Below are 21,392 nucleotides of genomic sequence, written 5' to 3' on the forward strand. Positions count from 1 at the left end.
TTGTTCATGTTGCAATATAGGACATTTGGTCTCGGCAGATGAGGAATTAAGTGGCGGCCTGTCTCACAGCCTGCCAAACTTAACATGTTTCCTTAATATCTGTCAACACATCATTTTATGATTTATGGTCATTTTATGATTTATTACAGTAAATGTATCACAGGTTTCTTCTTTAACTTAAAGTTCCAGTGTGTTTTGTTTGATTTAGAGGGGTATATTGGCAGAAAATGTTAAGAATGTAATATAATATTCATAAGAATGTTTTAATTAGTGTATAATTACCTGAAAATAAGAATCTTTGTGTTCACGTTACCTCAGAATGTCCCCTACAGAAGGAGCGGGTCGATTTCAAAGGAGGTCACTGCCATGTTTCTTCAGTATCCTAGAACAGACAAATCAAATACCAGCTCTAGATTTGGCCTTTTGCATTTTGTGTGGGTTTTGTGGCCACCATAGGTTCTTTTACACACTTGGGTTGAGTTGGTTGCAATATCCTACCCAATTTTAGTCCCAGCTCTAATTAGTCCATTGTTTCTGTAACTGGGAAAAACAGCCATCAGTGGCACAAGACCAGACCTATTTGTTCTGAACCAGGCTATAGTGAGCTACACAGTTGCCTCCATTGTATTGTAGTGGTGACAGAAATCTAGAGACGGAGATCTCAAACAAGATACAACTGGAGGTAAGTAAAAAAAATAAGTATGTTTTTTAGGATGACACGACCCTGTAAAGTAGTGTTGTTTCCACGCATTGAATTTTTATGCGATCCAAAAGGTTTTATTTAATTGACCTCCAAAGTCCAAAGAAGCCAAACAAACTTTGGTCCATGATGAAATAAGAAGCTCATGATGACACAGCCCATATACCTTGTTCCCTGCCTCCCTTCTCCAGGTTATTTCACAGCTCCAGTGCGTGGGAAGTACTTCTTCAGTGGCATCCTGACGGGTCATAAGAACATGAAGATCGAGGCCGTGTTGTCCAAATCCAACACGGGTGTGGCCAGGGTGGATTCAGCTGGGTATCAGCCTGAGGGCCTGGAGAAGCCCATGGCAGAGGTCAAACACATCCCCGGAGCCCTGGCTGTCTTCAACATCATCCTGCCCATGGAGGTCGGGGACACGGTCTGCATCGACCTCGTCACCGGCAAACTGGCTTACTCCTCTGAACCCTTGACCATCTTCAGTGGGATGCTGCTGTATGAGACTGATGATAACTGATTGGACGTAGTCACAATATAATGAGTATCGCTGGATGAAACTTTGAGCACGAGACTGCTGGACTGTAAGAGACAGAGGTGCTGACTGAACAGTCAAAGAGACTGAGATAACTGGACTGGATTCATTCAGCAAGAAGATAAATACTTTAGATTTTACTTTATATCCTATGAAGGAATAGAAAAAAACTTTTTAAAGAGATAGTTTGGATTATTTGATGTGGGGTTGTATGAGGTACTTATTGACAGTTCAATGCATTAGTTATAGTAGACGCTGGTTGATAAACCCCAAGTTCAGAGAAGCAGAGGTGAGCACCAGCATGGAAGCTAAGGATGTATTGCTGTGGACAGGGTCAGCAACAAAGTGTTTTTAAGCCACTTGAAAAAGATCTGCCTAAAAAAATCTATAACAGTTCAAGTGTATGCTATATTAAGTATATTTTCACAACTTAAATTTGCTGTCAGACAGCCTTTTCTGACAGGAAACCACTGTTATATAAGCCAAATATCAGCTCTTGCCAAAATCAACCAAACCCCATAGCCAAAATCAGCAATTCTACCTGGCAGTACACAGAGGTTGCTGGTCTACCACTGCCTTGATCCGTTTGTATTATTGTGTGATTTTGGTGTTTTTAAAGGTTAGCTCAGATTCTCTGAAGTCACAGAATAACATAAACAAAGTAACAGATCAAGGCTCCAGCAGATCAGCAACTCCTGTGTTCGGGAAACCAAATTTACTGATTTTGCCTATGGAGTTTGGTTGGTTTAGACAGAGCAATTTTTGTCTTATGTAAAGGTATTTTCCCAACAGAAAAGGCTCTTTGGCAAATACCCTTTGGTACTGACCACGTCCAGAGAAGTACATTGCTTAGCTTCTGTGTTGGTGCCCCTCTCTGCTTCTCCTCGCAGGGGGGGCGTGCCAACCACCATCTATTGCAGACTATCCATAAGTACCTCATACAGCCTCACTTCAAATAATACAAACTATCACTTTAATTATGATCATTTCTTGTGTGTTTCACAGCTTTAAAGAAAACAATTTGAGCAAGGAGCCATTGTGTTTTTTATTCTATGATGTTTTCCTGAGAAAAAGCCACTGCAGGGTTTATCTTACAATTCCATATTTCATGCGTTTGCTATAAACTTGAATTCTTTACTGATTGTACCAAGATAGCCTTCAGGTCTCACTTGTGTTAATGAAAGAAATTGTGACGGACTTTGACAGATTTGTTTTTTTTGTTTTTTTTTTGGTTTTTTGTGTGTACTCCACCCACAGGATATCAAATGTTCAGAGGTTATGATGTAGATTCTTTTCTTCATGCTCACAGTTTCAATTTGACCACAAGCAAGTTCCCAGAAACGTAATGCTGAATGCCAGTTGTCTTGGAAAAAAAACCCAGAGTGATGTAGGCGGAAAGGACACAGTCCAAACCGCTATTCTTTAGGAGGAAATGCTCAAATGAAGTCACTGACAGTTCAATTGAGAAACCACAGGATTTTATAAATCATACAAAACAATGAGACCATTTTAGGACATTACCTCGACCAGAAACACGAAGGGAGGTGGAGGATGGCCAGGGGCAAGAATGGGGATTTTTTTTTTTTTTCCTCTGTCCTAATAAGGGCCATCTAAACTTGGTGGAGGATCAAGTATTTAAAGTTAAGAAGCTGTACTATCAGTCCATCTCACATTGGATCTTTTATGTAGAGCTAACAATAACAAATAATGAAACTACACATACTCTTGTTTCTATGCTACAAATCCCTCTTCTTTCATGAATACACACACTTCCTGCCTTTAGAAGTTTAATTAAAATGTCCAGGAGAAAATATGTGCATGATATCAAGTTTGTAGATATTCTTGAATGGATTTTAAAAGGAAAATTGCACATTTTTGCCACATATTGCATTCTATTTACACACTACAATTTGAAAAAAGTTGAGAATGTAAAATGCAAATAAAACTAGAATGCAGTGATTTGCAAAAGCTTTTTTTTAACCTATGTTCAGTTGAATACAGTGTAAAGGCAAGTCTTCAGTTTTTTTTGTAAATATTCACTTAACATGTTCCAAAAAAGTTGGGACCGGGGCATGTTTACATCTGTGTTACATCACCTTTTCTTTTAATAACACTCAGTAAGCGTTTGGGAACTGAGGACACTAATTGCTGAAGTTTTGAAAGTGAAATTCTTTCTCATTCTTGTTTGATATACGACTTCGGTTGCTCAACAGTCCAGGGTCACTGTTGTGGCATTTTGTGTTTCATAATGCATCACACATTCTCAATGGGAGACAGGTCTGGACTGCAGGCAGGACAGTCTCGTATCCAAACTCTGTCACAACGAAGCCACGCTGTCGTAACACGTACAGAATGTCTCTCGGCAATGTCTTGGTAAAATAAGCAGGGACATCTCTGAAAAAGTCCTCTGGATGGCAGCATATGTTGCTCCAAAATCTGTATGTACCTTTCAGGATTTAATGGAGCCTTCTCGGATGTGACCGTCATGATCACTGACGCGCACCCATACCATCAGCTGTGTGGTCTTTTTCCTCTTAAGCCCAGAGGAAAACAGCATCCATGACTTTCCAGAAACAATCTAAAATGTGGACTTGTCAGACCACAGCATTGTTGGCTTTCACTTTTAATGTTAGTGAATCTGAACTAGCATTCATTGTTTTTTTCCAAAGTGTCTTGAGTCCATGTTTTATCTTTTATGTAACAATGAGGGTTTTTAATACAGTTTTAACTCAGTGCCACCTGAAGGGTCAAAGTTCACAACCATTGTGGGCAGAGGTTTCTCCGGATTCTCTGAATCTTTTAAGATATGATGGATCGTAGATGGCAAAACCCCTAAATCTTTTGCAGTTTTGTGGTGAGAAACTTGCACTATTAGCTCACACAGTTTTTTACAAAATGATGAACCTCACCCCACCCATGCTTGTGAATGACATGATACTACCACCTGTTATCAATAACTTTTTTACCTGTCGAATGTGGAAACAGTTGTTTTTTGAGCATTCCACAACTCTCCTAGTCTTTTTTTTTTTTTTTGCTGCTTTCCCAACTTGTTGCAGGCAGCAATTTTAGAATGAGTGCATGTTTTTAAGAAACATTAACATTTATGAGTTTGAACATTAAAATATCTTGTCTTTGTACTGTATTCAGTTGAATACATGTCTAAAAGCACTTGTGAAAGCATCCTCTTTTTATTTACGTTTCACACAGCGTCCCTACTTTTTGGAATTGGGATTTGTACATTATGGTGTAAGTCATACATGAGTTAAAACCGCATATCAGGGCTCACTCACAATGCATTTTTCTACATTTTTTTCTTCAGTGTTCAGTGTGGGAATGTAATTTTATATGTTTCTTTGCATTTTATAACCTTTAAAGAATGTAAATATTTTTCAGCAGTTTTGCCCTTATAAGATTTATATGAGTTACCACTTCACTTTGCCAGGTACTGTATATGTTTTGTATGTTTTTGCCACATGTGTGCCTGAAATACAGATACCCAGTTTTACACAGCTGTTGTCAACAGTCTCGCTTTTATCTGCATTGTGTTCCTTTATTAAATGAGTGAGTATTTGCCAGCTTTTACACACTGTTTAGGCTGCTCGGGACTTGACTTATTTAATCTGGCACTTGTTTGGCTTTCACAAATACACACAGCTGGGTCGACTTTTGTTCCTGGCTCCTACTCAAACCCCTCTCATCTCTTTCTCTTGACTTCGGTGGGTTAATTTTAGCTGGAGACTTCAAGTAGATAGCTCAGAGGCCATTTCTTCTGCTGCACATCAGTGACACCTTGTGTTCGGTATCAGTACCCTCATGGCTGTCACGTTGCTGCTGAAGAAGCTTGAAGACTTCAAGACATGAAGTAAGGAAGCCATGAAGGAAGGAGTATCACTTGTCTTCCATTCTTTGAACATTCATTACTTATCAATGAAAATTAAAGGTCTCTTTATACACTCCTCTGCACTCAATAGCTGTCATTCCACTGTCACTCACATAAACAAAACTATGTAAGTTGATCTATGTAGGCTACTGATGGTCAAGGGCAAAGAACAGGTAATTCTACCTGGGCTACATGTAAGGATGTATGGTAAGATAGGATGCATTCACACGGTGTGTAGGAAGAATTAAATCATTCTGTGGAACCTAAGAATAGAATGAATACTAAAAGTATTTAGAATAACTCATTCAGTACTGACAAATGTATCGGTTGTAATTTGGATTTTATAACACAAGAGGGACTTATCTGGCACTTGAATGTGGCTGAAATGTGACAAGTGCGTGTAGTGTGAGGTAATTCTAGCAAATTATTTTACTTTATTCAGTTTTAAATTTTATTTAGTGTATTTTTGTTGTGTATTTTAGTTCGGTTCTAAAAAATGTGATATACTTTGCAATAAAGTACACCTTTGGTCGTATTTGGTGCGTATTGATATTGGTGTTCGTATTAACGAGCCCATCACCAGCACTTGAAGGCATCATCGGACACACAAAAAGGTCCTGTCTGAAAGGCAACCCCAGGCCTGCGAAAGATCTCGCGATAGTGGTCACTTAAACCAAAACCCTGATTTTTCTTTATGCGTATGTAGCTAGGTGTTTTCTGTATCCAAACTTAGTGAGATCTTAACACAGCTCTATCACACTATGATACATAATTTATTTGTGCAACGTACACAATAAAGAACAACAGGTGTAAATCTCGCGAGAGTTTCGCAAATCTTTGGTTGCCTTTTAGACACGACCCACAAAATGTCCTTCCCGGGATTTTCACGCACTCCGTTGCCATGGAGCTGATTTTGTTTCCGTCGTCCGGCGGTTTACACAAAGTGAGGGGTTGTGCTTTAAAATAAAGTAACTAGTCTGGCTACCTTGTGGAGAAACTCGGCACAAGAGTAACTGTCCTCGCTGTTCAGGCGTAGTGGGTATGTGCACATCAAAGTGAATGGACTTTCATGGACTTGTAAGGACTTTTCCCAGCAAGAAGCGCCAAACAAGGAAACACAGAGTGGCTAGCTAACGTTCTCCCCTTGACCTCGGTGTGCAGGTGGGTGTCATGATGTCAGTCTAGTTATAGTGCCACTTGGCTTATTGTTTATACCGCCAAAAGTTTTCACAAGCGTTTTTGATGTTCATAAAGGAGCAAAGGGTAAGTAGTGGTGAACATATTTAAGTTACGTATGAACATGTGGTTTATACTGTATACCTTTTTCACAGCAGCCATTTTGACATGAAATAGGTTAACACAGGTGTTACTAATTATACTAATTGAGGGGCTGTTACATTCAGGTTAGACATAGTAAAGGTGCAGCTATTGTGCATGTTGGCTCACTGGAAATGCTCTGCTACACTAAATGGGACGGGACCTTCATTAATTTCATTGGTAACACCTGTGTTTAATATTCTCTTTTACATCAATATGGCGGCCGTGAAAAAGGTTTGTTATGTACAAGCTTAAGTAATCTTAACAAGTGACCTAGCTTCCTTACATTTTGTTGTACTGGGTCTTTGGAAAATGTCACTGAATGTTTGAGTTAAATTGAGGTCAAACCTGATTGTGTTCAGTGAAATAACATGAAAATGAAAAAGTACAGTGTTGGAACAAACCAAAGCAGATTTGTTGCACTGTTTGCTCACTGTAGCTCCACAGACTGTTGCATGAGATAGGCTTTTAACAACATTCATTCTCTATGATGATTTGGTAATATTGAGTGATGTCAGCAATACAGTTCTTAAAGCGACAGTTCACCCCCCAAAAATACATCTTTCTCCTCTTATCTGTATTGCTATTTACCCATCTAGATTGTTTTGGTGTTTGTTGCAGAGTTTTGGAGATATTAGCTGTATAGATGCCTGCCCTCTCTCCAATTTGTTGGAACTAAATGGCACTTGATTGTGGTGCTCAAAGTGCCAAGAAAAGAAAACCTCAACAGCTAAGTCCCTTTCCAGAAATCATGACCCAGAGTCTCAAGATAATCCACAGACCTTGTTCTGAGTACTTTCATGTAGGAATTACTTTTTTTTCTACCAAACATCACCCGCCAACCATATCACCGTGCAGAAGGAAAGATGCATCCGCTCATGGAGAAGAAGTTAAAGCTCAGCAGAGGAGAACTCCATTAATGTTTACACCCCATGTTGTCATAAGCATGTGTTCCTACAGAAAACTGCTCACAGCAAGGTCTGTGCACCAAAAGCCGAGTGCCATCTAGTATCATAATATTTGAGAGAAGACATCTCTATAAAACTCTGCAGCTCCCACCAAAACTATTTAGATGGATACATGGCAATAGAGGTCAGATGAGAAATATGTAATTTTTAAATTGAGTTGAACTACATCTTTAAAGTAAAACCTTACCTCAAGAGAATGACTGAAAACTACACGACTGCTTCCACTCTTGGTCATTAGCATGTATGCCTGTATGTTTGTCAGAAAATTATATCTTCTGCTTTATTCCCATTAGCCCCCATATGACTCCAGAATGAGTGGCAGAGTAGCAGAGGGCCGCCTGCAGGTCCTTCAGATCTACCGCTTACTGCAGTGTGTCCATGAAGGAGATAAGGGGCAGATAGAGAAAATGGTGAACGTTGGTGTGGAAAACCTCATCAATCTCACTGAGCCTGAAGACGGCACAGGAGTGCTTCACGTGGCAGTTTCAGCCAACAATCACGGTGATGGACCTTTTCTTTACTTTGCCAGGTTATATGCACTCTGTTTAGGAGGACATGGTACTCTACTGGCCTGCTGTACGGTAGCACTTTGATCCTTTTCAAATAAAGTCTCGGTTGGTAGTGGCTAACATTGAAAGGCAATGACTTTGGACAGTCTGTGTTTACATAACTTAAAAACTGAATATTCAGTTTAGTGTAATATAATTTGGCTTAATGGTTTACCTTTATCTTAATGCAAGGCTTTATAACTGTACAGTAGCCTTAGTAATGTCCAGGAAGTACATGTACAAAAGACTATTGTCAAAACTTTTGTCCAAATTGTTTTTGCAAAAACTTAAAAAACTTAAACCAAAAGGGAAATCAAGCAGTTTATAGAAATGTACTGCAAACCACAAAGTATTGTGTCAAAGTCATCTCATTCCCTTAACTGTTTCCCTAATCTGCCTGACTCCCTGTAGACCTGGTCAGCTTTCTTCTGTCCCAGGGAGCACATCCCAACATCCAGGACAAGAAGGGTTGCACCGCAGCCATGTTAGCTGCTGAGAAGGGCAATGATGCCATAGTGACACTGCTGGCCCAGAGCCAGGCTAACCTGAGGCTTCAGGATACCGAGGGCAAAGGTGAGTGGTGGCAAGCATGTTCAGGTGGTGGGATCTGGAAAAATGTGTGGCACATCTATTTGAAAGACGTAATACTTTATCAAATGAAGTAGTTTTTCTGAGATTAAAATATTTAAATAGCAAAAGAGACCTGAACATCCAAAATCCTGTACAGAAATAGCAGACTACCACAGGTCAGTCACATATTTAAATTTTAAACCCTCTTGGATCTAAGCCCTTTCTCTACTTTTTTGGTTTACAGTGGGCAGGGGTAATCTAATAAGGGACAAGGATAGAGGACAATTATGTTACATGAACTAAGGAATTGTTGGCTAAAACACTGAAATGAGATTGTATAGAAACAGTAATGGGAAACTATCAAAAAGGAATGCATTAAAAACATAAAGGGTAACAAGTCGGTCATAGGCCTGCTCATCTATTTAGAAGGTGCATAATAACAAATACACAAATGGTGGCCCCCTGGTTGCAGCCTTTTTTGTATTATAGCTAAATTCATTTCATGGAACTGTATTGGAACTGAAAAAAATCTCTTCTAGAAATAATGCAGATAATCAAGACATTACTTTGGGATGCTTGTGGCAGTTGCATTTATTTATTTTTTTATTAAATACATGATTTATTAATTAATTTAAAATATAATTTATAGATTAATTTCTGATATAAATTATCATTAGTACCAGCAAACTGAATAAAAGGATAAACCTGAGTGCTATACGTAAAGGTATAATGGCCACCTTTGTGTTTGTCTCTGTTAATTAACCTTTATCCGTGATCCAAATGTAATGAAGAACATTGCCAACCTCTAAATATCTAAACACAATATTGCAGACTGAACTAAGTTACATAATGCACAGGAATCTGCCTGTAATTTCAATAATTTATATGGCTTTGATCATGAGAGGTAATGCAACATCTTCCCTTCCACTAATGTATTCTCATTTGAGCCTGAAGTGTCGATTTCTCAAATAGAGGTGTTTTCCATCTCAAGTTAGAGCAGCAGGTCCAGTCTGAATGCCTTGCCTTGTCTTTCAACTCATGAAAATGCATGGTGCTTCTGTTTAGATATTGATGAGGAGGTGGTATCCCAGACAACTCCAATCAGCGAGCCTAAAGTTCTTCTTCAGGACCTTTTTAAACCAATTGTGATAATGAGCGCAATTACAGTGTGTCCGGGGCATCAATTACTGCAAATGGCAGGCAGACTGAGAGAGCTTGAGTTGGGCTGAAAGGTATTTGTGTGTGTGCTTGAGTTCATGAATACGGGCTTATGCATAATGTATATACTGTATATGTGTGTGTGCATGATTGTGTGTGTGTGTGTGTAGTCAGGCAGCGTGGGTACATCTAATTACAGATCAACCTTTAATGGTGATCCTCTCCAGTGAAACATGCTGAGTAACCTGATATCATCCTCCCTCCCCAAGGACTGGTCGGCCCAGTCTCAACGCTCACAGCCTTTGCTCAGTAACAGAGTGTCAAGAGTTACACATTTGCCTGTTTTATAATGCATTATAAAGGCAGGCCGGGCGGGGAAACAGTTGTTCAAATCATTCAGCCCCCAACTGCTCCAGTGTAGCTGTGTTATGACCGACAGATCAGACTGCAGTTGTACTTGGCAGCATCCAGTTGTGAATGTGTGTAAAAAGATAAGATGAGCCTTTGTTAATCACCAGTGCAGACATTCATGTGTTGCAGCTGCACAAGGAAATACATGAGGCTGAAAAAATTAAATGAATAAATAATTAGAAGCATATGAAATAAAATAGTAGAAGAATAACAACGATAAAAATAGAAACCATACAATAATTAATGTCAAAATTAAAAACCAAGTAACAGAGCAGTAACATCTCAAGCAAAGTGATAGAGCTGGATGGTCAGGGTAAAAAGGTAGCTTGTCAGAAGTGGGATTCGAACCCACGCCTCCAGGGGAGACTACGACCTGAACGTAGCGCCTTAGACCGCTCGGCCATCCTGACATGTTCTTGGCAAGGAGACCTCATTTCAGGGTAGTCCCATAAATCCAGTTATTTTATTCCTTTAGACTACATGTACACTCAATCTAAAAAATCAATAAATTCTCTGTCATGTCTACAGTCTGTACATGGACTGTTCTAATAAGACCATAATTATTAATAATATAATTTCTTCTCCTCTCACTTTAGGTGTGCTGTTCTACTGTATCTACCCCACCAAGCGCCACACCCGCTGCTTGCAGGTGGCGCTCAAGTGCCAGGCAGACGTCAACAATGTGTCAGTGCAGGGGGATCATGTCTTCCAGTTGATGTGTGAAAAAGGCCAGGAGTGCTCCCCAAAGTGTCTCATCATGCTGGAGGGAGGAGCAGACCCCAACGCAACAAATCAGGTTAAAACACTGAGGCATTATGGGAACTGAGTTAGTGGCATGGAGTATGGTGGAACTGATGGCTTTTGAGACCTAAGACTGACTCCTCTCCTCTCTCCTTTCAGAAAACTGGCGTTACAGCGTTGATGGAGGCAGCAAAGGCTGGCTCCGTGCAGCTCGTTAGAGCCATTCTCAAGAGAGGGGGAAACCCCAACGCCCTGGACAAAAAACGCCTCACAGCTGTACACTATGCTGCCATGGGGGGCTTTTTTGAGGTGTATTATCTGCTCACCAGCTGCCACTTATTTACTATTAAATACAGGACTAAATAAAATGAAGTTTTAGTAAAAATGAGAGTCAAGACGCTTGTGATGAATTTGAGCATTGATTACTGTGTTTTTGTCATTACATTAGCTGTTCCTAAAAGTGTTTTTTAATTTCTAATTCAGATTCTAACTCAAATTATATTTAAGTAGTCACTGTCAGCAGCAATGAGATTTTAGATTCAGGATTCTGTAATGTGTTGCTCTGTGGTATTTTGTGTCTTACAGGTGATTCAGGTGCTGTCTGCATACTCAGCAGACATGGGTGTGATCAGCATGGAGGACTGCACATCCCTACACTACGCTGCTGCCACGGGCAATGCTAACTGCTGCAAGTTCCTGGCCCAGAGAGGTGCTGTGAGAGAAAACGTGAACATCATGATGTCAGTGCAGTGAATGCTAGCTGTATTGTAACTACTCCCAGTGCCTTAAAGATTGCTGTCACAAGTCAGGACAGACTCTTATGGTCTTTTTTGTAGTTACATCTGTTTTGATACATTTTTCAGACTGCCAGTTCAAATCTGTTCTTGGAATATCCAGATTGTATCCACATTGAATTTGTGAAGTCAGAACAGCAAAAAACATAACCCACATGAAATGTAATTTTTTTTTTTACATGTATACAAGCCACTTATGGAGGGGATTTGAAATGCAGTTTCGTTCTCAAATCAAATTTCAGCGTCATTGATTGGCTGTAGTTTTCAAAAGTCAAACCACTGCAGGACAGACACTTTTCTAAAATCCGTTTTTTGTCCAGTGGCTTTGAAGAAAGCAGGGAAGCCTATCATCATGGGGCTGTCCATCAAAGTACACATATGGGGGTAAAGTGCAGGTTAACCTGTCACCATCTTTGCTATTCTACACCAAAAAGGGAAAATTGTGAGTCACCACAAAGTCACAAGCTATACAGGTGTAGTTTAAATATGATAGAAACTACTACAGAGAAGAGGAAATGTAGCTGAAACAAAGTCTGGGAAACTACTTATCTCTTGTCTGTCCTCTGCTACTGAAGTAACCAGAGGGGGAAAGCATAGATGTGTTAGAAGCTAAGAGGCAGAATAGTTTATTTTTTTATATCAAAATGATAGACTACCTCTTAGAATTGGTGACAGGTCCCACATCATCCCACATAATCACATTTTGTTTGTTGAGATCTGGTCATCCTAACCAGAGCAGCTGAGCAGAATCCATGCTGCTACTAGCAGAATTGTAGGACGACAACAGACAGGGTCTTAAAAGTATTAGAAAAGCCTTGAATTTAATATTCTCAAAATGAGGCCTTACAAGTATTGATATGGGTGGATTAAGCTTATTCCAAGCAATATGATTGGGAGTTTTATACAATCCATACTGATTTTCCATTATTTCCTTCATATTTTTGTCAGCATGGCTGTGAAGTTGGTCTTAAAAAGTTTTGATTTTAACTTGGTGAACCCTGGAGGAACCCTTACATTGGTCTGTGGACAGACGTTTGTCCAGTGCGATGGAGGAGTTCTGCACCACAACCTGATGGCACAGTTGTTTGGAGAGTGAGGCAATGGATCTCCATTGGTCATGCTTCTAGTTACTGATGCCTAGGTCATCACCTCAGCAACCTATGTATGCACATAGATTGGTGATGTCTGGAAAACACAAATCCAGTGTGATCACTGGAATACAACACAGCAGTCTGTCTTAAAGATTTGAGAAACAAATGTCATTTATCTGCAGTCAGAGCAAATCCTTAAGAATCAGGAAATTAGATTTTCTTCATGGTCAAGTATTTGACAAGAGAAAAAAAAAATAAGAAAGTGGTACAATATGCAGCTGCAAACACAGTCTCAAATTAAATTAAGTAATTCTACCTTGTGTTTATATTTTTCCTAAACCTGTGCTCTGTGTTCAGGTTGTAACCCCAAACTGAAGAACCAGGAGGGTTTGCTGCCACGTCAGATTGCCAAAGATGCTGGTCACAAAGCAGCAGCTAAGGAGCTGAGGAAAGCAGAGCGGCAACAGGGAAAAGGCAACAAATCCAGTGGTGGTGGTGGTCTCATGTCAGATCCACGAGCCCTGAACCTCCACGACTGGTCTCACGAGAATGAGGCTGAATTATGGCAAGCCTTTGGGAACACATCAGACACAGTTGACACTGAGATGTTCATTTCAGTGTTGGAAGAGCTAAATGCTCCAGTTGAACCAGACCAACTCCATGCAGTCATCTCAGCCCATGACAAGAGAAGAGAGGGGTGTATCAACATTAATGATTTCATCAAAGGAGTCAAGTACATCAAGAAACCATTCCTTCTCTCCTCTTATATGCCTAAAAAGAAAAAGGGGGAAAAAGGAGGAAAAGGAGGTAAGAAGAAGGGTAAATTTGTTCTCCCTGTGCCTATCTGCACCCTCCCGCAAGAGCTTATGTCCCGACGACCTGACGGAGGCCCGCCCCATTTCATGATTGAGACGTACTTCAATTGCTCAGACACCCGCCGGTTCGACCGTGATCACCCGCCAGAACATCCCATAATGAATGACTCAGGATGGTATGTTAATAAGCCAGAGAATATCTACGTCAACATCAACTACTGTGTGAGAAGTGGAGACCTGGAGTCTCTGGACCTCGCCTTCAGTCAGGGAGTTCCTGTAGATGTTAAAGATCAGTTTTACAAGACCCCGCTGATGATGGCCTGCGCCAGTGGCAACTATGAGGTGGCTCAGTACCTCCTCAGTCGAGGGTGAGAGAGATTACTCTGGTTTAAATCTTTGCAAAGATTTCACCACTTACAATACAAACATATGTTTTTGTTACATTTGTGAGGATCATATATCATAATCAAGTGAAACAGATGTGAATTAATGCGAATTTTAAGCAACTATATATAGTCAATATTTTAAGATTTTTTAATATCAAATTACAGTGTTTAAACAATGTGACAATGTAAAAGGCGTTGCTTGTAGTGATGAAACTAAAGAGAACTCCCACGTGAATCTGCCGCTCCCCCTGGCTTTACTGAGTCTTTCAGCTCCTTGTTAAGCTGTTTGGCCCACAACTTTACTGTTTTTGTTCACTCTCAAAACTGCAGTCACAGCAGGCAGTAATTGTCACTGTATGCTACCTGCTCAGCACCAAACAGCAGACAGACAGACAGTTAGAGACTAGCTGGTGAAGACAGTTAGCATTTAGCAGCTAAAGAGACAGACGTAGGAGTTATTTGAGACAAAAAACAGGTAAAAGAGAGAGAATATTGGATGTGCATTCACCAGGTGGCCAGAAACACCACTTACACACAATTTAACATTAGATAAGATAAAATAGATAGCTTTATTGTCACTGTACAAGTACAATGAAATGTTGTTATGTAAATGCATGCTAAAGAATAAAAACTATACAAAAATATATAGATGCAGATATAGACACTATACAATATAATATACAGTACAAAATATGATATAATGCTTTATAACTGCTTGATGTGTAAATAAGCAAAACAATATTCCAATTAGGTGTGGTAGGTTTAAATTTATAATCCTTGAGATTTAAGTCCTAAATTGATTTGGCAACTGGTGGTACCAGCAAGTGTGGTTTGATACTACAGGTCCCATAATTCTTGGGGCAGCAAACAGTGTTAAATGTTGAACAGCTACATTGTCAGTAAAAAGAGCAACTAGGGTAGAGTATCCAGACAAACAATACATACATTTACAATGTGATGTTTAGTAGATGCATATTGGATTAACAGTCACTGTGAGCCCTATCCTTACCTAACCTTAATGCTTTTACTATGAAGCAGCAGCAGTAAGAAATGTTGGGTTTACATTGGCAGTAACTTAATACAGCTCCAAGACATTTGTAGGAATGTGAAAGTAAACAATGAAGCTGATATCAATGATATAAAATTACAACCAGTAATTTTGAATGGCACGCATGCATTGTTCCTGGAAATCATTTGTGTGTAGGTAGGCAATTTGAATCAGCCACAGGAATGGGAGACGCTGCCACTAACAGCGAACACAAACATACAGATGATAACTGACTGTAAATACGCCAGGGCTGCCCCTTGATAGTTGAAGATTCAAATTACTAGTCAGACCCCTTAGTCGACTGAGATTCTTCCAGTTGAGCATTCGTTTATTTCCCTTTGTCAGTCAGTGTGCATTACAGTAACAGGATAAAACAGATAAAAGCAAAACTGCACAGGGAGTACAATTCAATGAGGAATTAAGGGCACATTAAAAAAAAAAATCCTTATGACAACATGCACTGATGGTTAATTAGCGAGAGAGGATGAAATTAGTAGTTTTTTTTCTATCTGCATCATTGTAAGCAGAGCAATAACAGCATGGCACGCTGTAAATGTTAAAAACCAAATCTAAAAATCACTTAAAAAACTAACAGTGATGGAAGCAGAGAAGAGTGATTGAAATGGAGTGCAGGCAAAAACATATGCCTGACCTGTTTTTGCCTCTAATAGTCTCAGATTGTTATTCTACATCATCATCATCATCATCATCATCATCATCATCATCATCATCATCATCATCTCCATTGAAACCTGTAAACCAAAACAGATTTTTTTTTTTAAACTGAACTATGGGAGGATGTGCACTCTTCTCTGGCTTTGTGAAAATCTGATGTTTTCACATCACAAATGACGATGAAGGACTTTAAAATGCAAGTCTTACTTGTAAAACGCACTCATGTAGACTGATAGAGGAATTTAGTGTCACACACTGAGGTGAAAAAACAACGAATCGGGCATCAGATTGTCAAATGTTTACGAAAAGTGTAGATTTATTTTTCAGACTTGGTTTTTGGTTATTTCACTACAGTATCAAACTTGTTTGCAGATTTAGTAAATAATCTGAAATGATTTTAAAGTTGTGTAATAGGTAACAGGTTTTTATTATATGATGCTTTATGAGTTTGGCTGTTGTGTTCAGGGACACCTGGATACATAATAATTGAGATTTGGCGACCAAAGGTAAATGATATTTAAACAAATCAATCCTTAAGACAAATAATAGACATAAAGGCAAACATACTTTGTTTTAATCATACCTCGACACTGAACTAAATTGACTGGAAGAAGTACACAGGTTTCATTTTTTGTGCGTAACCAGGCTGGTGCCCTGGCCAGGGACTCTTTAAACACACCATGATACCATTTGTTCCTGTTCCTTACAGGGCGGATGTGAATGTGCGTGACCAGTTCTTCTGGACACCCCTCCACCATGCAGCTCACGCTGGCGAAGTGGAACTTATCGAGCTTCTGGTGGAGGCTGGGGCTGCCATAGATGCCCGGGCCCTCAGTGGAGGCACGCCCCTCATGAGGGCCATCGAAAGCTCTCGACCCTCCTGTGTGGATGTCCTCATCAAGGCGGGTGCCAGTGTTAATGCAGAGAACAAGAAAGGTTTGACTGTACATTTGAAATATATCAAAGTTGAATATGTTTTTATACTGATGGACTGGCAGTTTTAAATTGAAGTGCATAATTCAGTAAACTCTCAGAATTTTTTATATTTGTTTATTGAACTGTCATTTTAACCAAATTTACCAGCAAATGGACTGGACTTCTTGTGGCAAGTTGTCCCTCTGTAATGGTTGACATTGTGACTTCTAGCATTATTTGACTGACCATATTTTATTTCCTTTCAGAACAAAACTGCCTCGACATCGCCAGAGCTTTTGCAGACTCCAAGATAATTGACTTGGTCAAAGACAAGATGGATTCTCTGCCTAAATCAAAGGAAACGGGGAAGGGGAAGGGGGGCAAAGCTCAAAAGCCTAAACCTGCCAAAGAAAAGGTACCCAAGTAACTCCATTAAAATCTTTTTACCAGCCTGCTATAAACATTAAAATCTTTTGGTTTTATATTTCTCTTTTTTCTTTGTTTGTGTATTTGTGAAATGGAAATTTCACAAAACCTTCAGGCTCATTCGGAAAATTCCGGCAGCTGTAGCAGGGTTTTGGTCTGATCCATCCCTTTACAAAGTATATACTGCATACATACTATGTATAGATGTTACAGCAGAATATGACCTCTGAGTGCTTTCAGACAGTATAATCTCATTACATAGGTGAATATGTTGGGCTGTAGCTTAAAACAGAGGAAATTGTTACAAATATGAACTGTTTAATATATCAAGTTTTACTAGTGGCTGTAGTATTGTACATGTTGTTTATTGTCCCAGACAGAATAATCAGAGTTTGAAGTCGGGTTGCAGCCAACAGTTATTTTCATTATTAATTAATCTGCAGATTATTTTTATGATTCGTCTCTAAAATGTCAGAAAATTGTGAAAAATATAATAAATTTTTATTATAATATATATAAATATTTAGATTGCTTCTTTTAGTCCCAGACCCAAAGACTCTCCATTTACTGTCATAAATGATAAATAAAGCCGTAAATTCTTATATTTAAAAAGCTGGAACCAACATATGTTTGAGGTTTTGCTTAAGAAATGGCTGAAATCATTAATCGATTTTCAAAACATTTAGAGATGCATTTTCTTTCAGTTGATTAATCATTGCAGCTCTTTCTCATTCTTCTCTGTAGTCCAGCTTCTTCTTTCAGCATGAGAAACTTAAGCCTGTAAAGAGATCTGATTACTGTAAGGCAGCAGTAAGCAAATTAGACCAGTTGTGTTATGTTACAACTAGGACATGGCTGGTGCTTCAATTTGCATTTCCTATAATGAGGCTAAAATCTGACTAAATGTATTGATTTTGTCATTAGGTCTCTGGAAGTAGCAGGTGGTGCTATCGCACCAATTCATCAGGAATATTCATTGTTTTTATGGCTGCAAGCAGCATTTCTTGGGGCCAAGAGAGAGTCCATCAAATGGAATAAATTGCACACTGGCACATTATGTAGCTGTCTACTCACTGAGCATCATAACTGAGAAAAGTGCAGGGAAAATTTAACCTACTTCCTGGCCAGACTGGTCTCCGGTAAATGACTGTAGGAATTTTCTCACTACTATAAGTTACTTATAAGCCTATTAAACATCCATTCGCTGTAACTTATGAGTAAGTCAATCATAGTAAATGAATGCACCCTCAAGTCAAAGTACACACTTTTCATTCCAGTGCAATGCTCACTTACGGCTTTGAACCTGTTGTAATAAGTTGTGTTCTTGTTATCACACCTATGATCATATGCACGTGTTAAATGTTCTAAATTGTTAAAAAAAAATATGATCCTGTAAATGAGAAAATATGGCCATAATTCCTGTTTTTAACCAGTCATCATAATTATTTCACAGTGGATTACTGTAAAACTTATAGTATGTGTTACTGTGTTTAAATCTATTTTTGTAGGTGAAGTGATTTTTTTTTTCTACTTTACATAGTCTTTTCTTCTAAATCGATTTGCATGCCAGCTAAATGTTATGGAGTTTAAAAATTCTCATGATTACACTATAATAAGGACACCTCAAAAAGCCTGAAAAGTTTGAAGCTCATTCAATCTGTACTTCACTGTTTAAAAGACAAAATTGTGGCCATACAAATCAACCAATCAAAGAGATTGTTGTATTGACTCCAAAATTTAAACTGACCTCTATCGTATTCAGTAAAGGAATCAGTTCAGCGATCTGCCATAGAAAGACATCTTCAGTGTTGAGACCTTATCAATATAAACATGCTTAATATGCCTAGCTGTAAATATCAGTTTGTGTCTCCAAGATCCACTACTTTTCTTAAACACATTTGTTGAGGGGGTAGACTGACCCAAGAGTGTTTGAAACAAAAGAAAAGTGGCATAGCTAGAACAAGGACACAGTGTCAGTGTCACTGATGTAAACACCTGAAACCAGACCCAGATGAAATCATCCCAGCAGAGTCAGAGGGTGTTCAGTGCCAGTCCAATGAGCACCACCTACAGGGAGGCAAGAGAGTCACAGCAGCAGCAGGTTAGAAATGCAGATGTAAACATTTGAATGTGCGACATCTACAGGCAAGAGAAATAATAACTGCCACATCTGCACTTTTTGTAGATTTGTGCCAGAGGGTGTTACAATTTACATTTGTAGTAAGTTATTTCAGAAAGAGAAAGGGAGGTAAAGTAAAACAAAAAAAATTCTATGCGTTGTGGACAAATGCCAATTTTTACAGTTAGCACTAATGCCCACTTATGTGTAATAAGTGTAATATTTTTATCCTGCTGATCAGGGTTTTTCTTTATCACTACTCCCAAAGCTTTTTTTAATTAACTGTTATCCCCCCCCATCCCTTTCTCTATCCTATTCCTCTACTATAATTTACTGAAAAATTAGAAAGGTCATCATTTTAATTCTCAAACTGACAAATCTTACACTTACAATTTGTGAGCAAAATTTGTGTGTTATTCTTGATACCTCTGGCTGCCTTGATGCAGCTAAACCCTTCCACTTCAGTACCCTCTCTCTCTCTGTCTAACTTGACCAGAATCTGACACTTGAAGACCTTTGATTTGTAGCAACTGCACAGAGAACTTAGATAAAATAAGGCAAATCTGAAAACCTTGGTGTTTCCTACAGGCCGTTGCTGCAGAAGGATCAGTGCATGCAGAGGCATCGACCACAACAGCAGGGAAGACTTCCCCTCAGAAGGATACAAAGAGCATCATCTTGCAAAACGCCAGGATTGCTACAGGGAAAACCAACACTGTGGATATCACCTTTGTGCCAAAAACAGTAGGGTTGCATCAATATACTGTAACATCTGCTTGCTTAGCGCAAGTTTTTACTTCTTGTCTTAACATAAAGTGTGTATCAAATATATTTTGACAAATTTTAATACATTTTGAACTTTGAGCTTTTTAATTTTAGACGTTTTAATGCTTCATAGGGTTTGAAAAAAATGTGGTTTAACCAAATGTTTAAAACTTTAATATGTAAGATTTCAGCATTAAAATGTCTAAAACTGCTAGACCCATGTTATATAATTTGCTGAGTTGTGTACTTACATTATTCCAAGTGATTCCGACACTCTTCAACTGGTGAGAAATCCATAATTTATTCAAGGTAATGGTGCGTTTCCTGCACATCAGTTCAGTACTGTACCCAACCTACGGACTAATCTCACACAGTTCTCTTTTTTGCAGTGTTTGTCTTTATCTCTTTGTGACTTGTCTGTCTGTCTGTCTCAGGTTTGGGGGAAGCCTCCCACCACCAGCCAGCTGATGTCAAAGATTGAGAGACGGAAGGAACTGTCCCTTGAGGTGGACTTTGATGATTTCATGATGCCTTTCAGCCAGAACATCTAGATGACAACACTGGAGCTGGAACAAAAACATCATAGACCAAAAGGAGGTTAGGCAGAGAGACACTCAGACATTTTGGAAACCTAGTCTGTTACCTGGGCTGGCTGGCCACCTGTAACAGATATGGAAATTAGATTTATTTTGGACACATTTCTATTTTCATTACAGCTACTTTAATCAACACTGGATATCATGTTACTAAATGGAATGGCAATTTAGTCACTTATTAACTGAACTTTTCATTTTAGTACAAAGTCATCATCACAATAACTTACCAAGTGTACAATGTTTTTTTAATAATCAAATATTTTTTCAATGTCTACATTCATTACTGTGTATCTACAAAGCACAGCAGGGACTGTATGTCTTGGCAACTGTCAAAGCAAAAATCTAACGCATATATACTTGTTAATACACTGGAACATGTATTGAATATAAAGATTTTGTACATAAATATAGATTTGGTGGCTACTGTACTCATTGCTTTTATGTTGTGTCAGAAGAATAATTGGAAAAATTATAATGAAAATTCACATGAATGTCTCCTCAACTCAAAATGACAGCTTGGAAAATTTTGGTCCCTGTTTGCAGTCATCTTAATTCAAATATTTTATATCAATTCTTGCTCAGATGTAATTTGAAAAATGGTATTAGGTTGTAACTATTAGTTGCTGTTCATGTAGAGTGACCTCGGTTTGTTATAAATGTCTGGTCTGTGTTGTTTCCACATTACAAATGATAAGATCATGAACACACCGAAGACACCAGTAGATTGACTTCCCAAATCAGGAAATAGGACTATCTGAGGACCATGTGAATGCAACATTACGCTGCATTCAGCCTGGTTCCTATGGCCCTGTCAAAGATTCAATTAGATTCAAAGTTCCGTCTATCCATTTTCTGTAACCGCTTATTCCCGAAGGGTCGCGGGGAGCTGGAGCCTATCCCAGCTGACATTGGGTGAGAGACGGGGTTCCTCGCAGGG

General features: G+C 39.0%; 2 protein-coding genes and 1 non-coding gene across 3 annotated transcripts in view; 2 read left to right on the forward strand and 1 right to left on the reverse strand.

Annotated features, from left to right (window-relative positions):
* Positions 1-3,191, forward strand: part of emilin1a (elastin microfibril interfacer 1a) — a 42,263-nt gene extending 39,072 nt beyond the window's left edge. The window contains exon 12 of the mRNA XM_084737609.1: positions 892-3,191. Coding sequence (XP_084593735.1) covers positions 892-1,217 — 326 coding nt within the window. The 3' untranslated portion in view covers positions 1,218-3,191. The remainder of the gene's footprint in view (positions 1-891) is intronic.
* A 2,810-nt stretch (positions 3,192-6,001) lies between these two features.
* Positions 6,002-20,727, forward strand: ankef1a (ankyrin repeat and EF-hand domain containing 1a). Its single transcript, XM_084737426.1, has 11 exons — positions 6,002-6,273; positions 7,691-7,898; positions 8,357-8,518; positions 10,681-10,880; positions 10,985-11,134; positions 11,411-11,534; positions 13,068-13,893; positions 16,344-16,570; positions 16,816-16,964; positions 19,683-19,838; positions 20,294-20,727. The coding sequence occupies exons 2-11, from the start codon at positions 7,709-7,711 to the stop codon at positions 20,408-20,410; spliced, it is 2,301 nt and encodes a 766-aa protein (XP_084593552.1). The 5' UTR covers positions 6,002-6,273; positions 7,691-7,708; the 3' UTR covers positions 20,411-20,727.
* Positions 10,412-10,494, reverse strand: trnal-cag (transfer RNA leucine (anticodon CAG)). The gene has a single exon. It is a non-coding gene; the product is annotated as a tRNA-Leu (tRNA).
* Positions 20,728-21,392: the final 665 nt, after the last annotated feature.

This window comes from Lutjanus erythropterus, chromosome 15, assembly GCF_056507025.1.
Source record: "Lutjanus erythropterus isolate fLutEry1 chromosome 15, fLutEry1.hap2, whole genome shotgun sequence".
NCBI classification, from domain to species: domain Eukaryota; kingdom Metazoa; phylum Chordata; class Actinopteri; order Lutjaniformes; family Lutjanidae; genus Lutjanus; species Lutjanus erythropterus.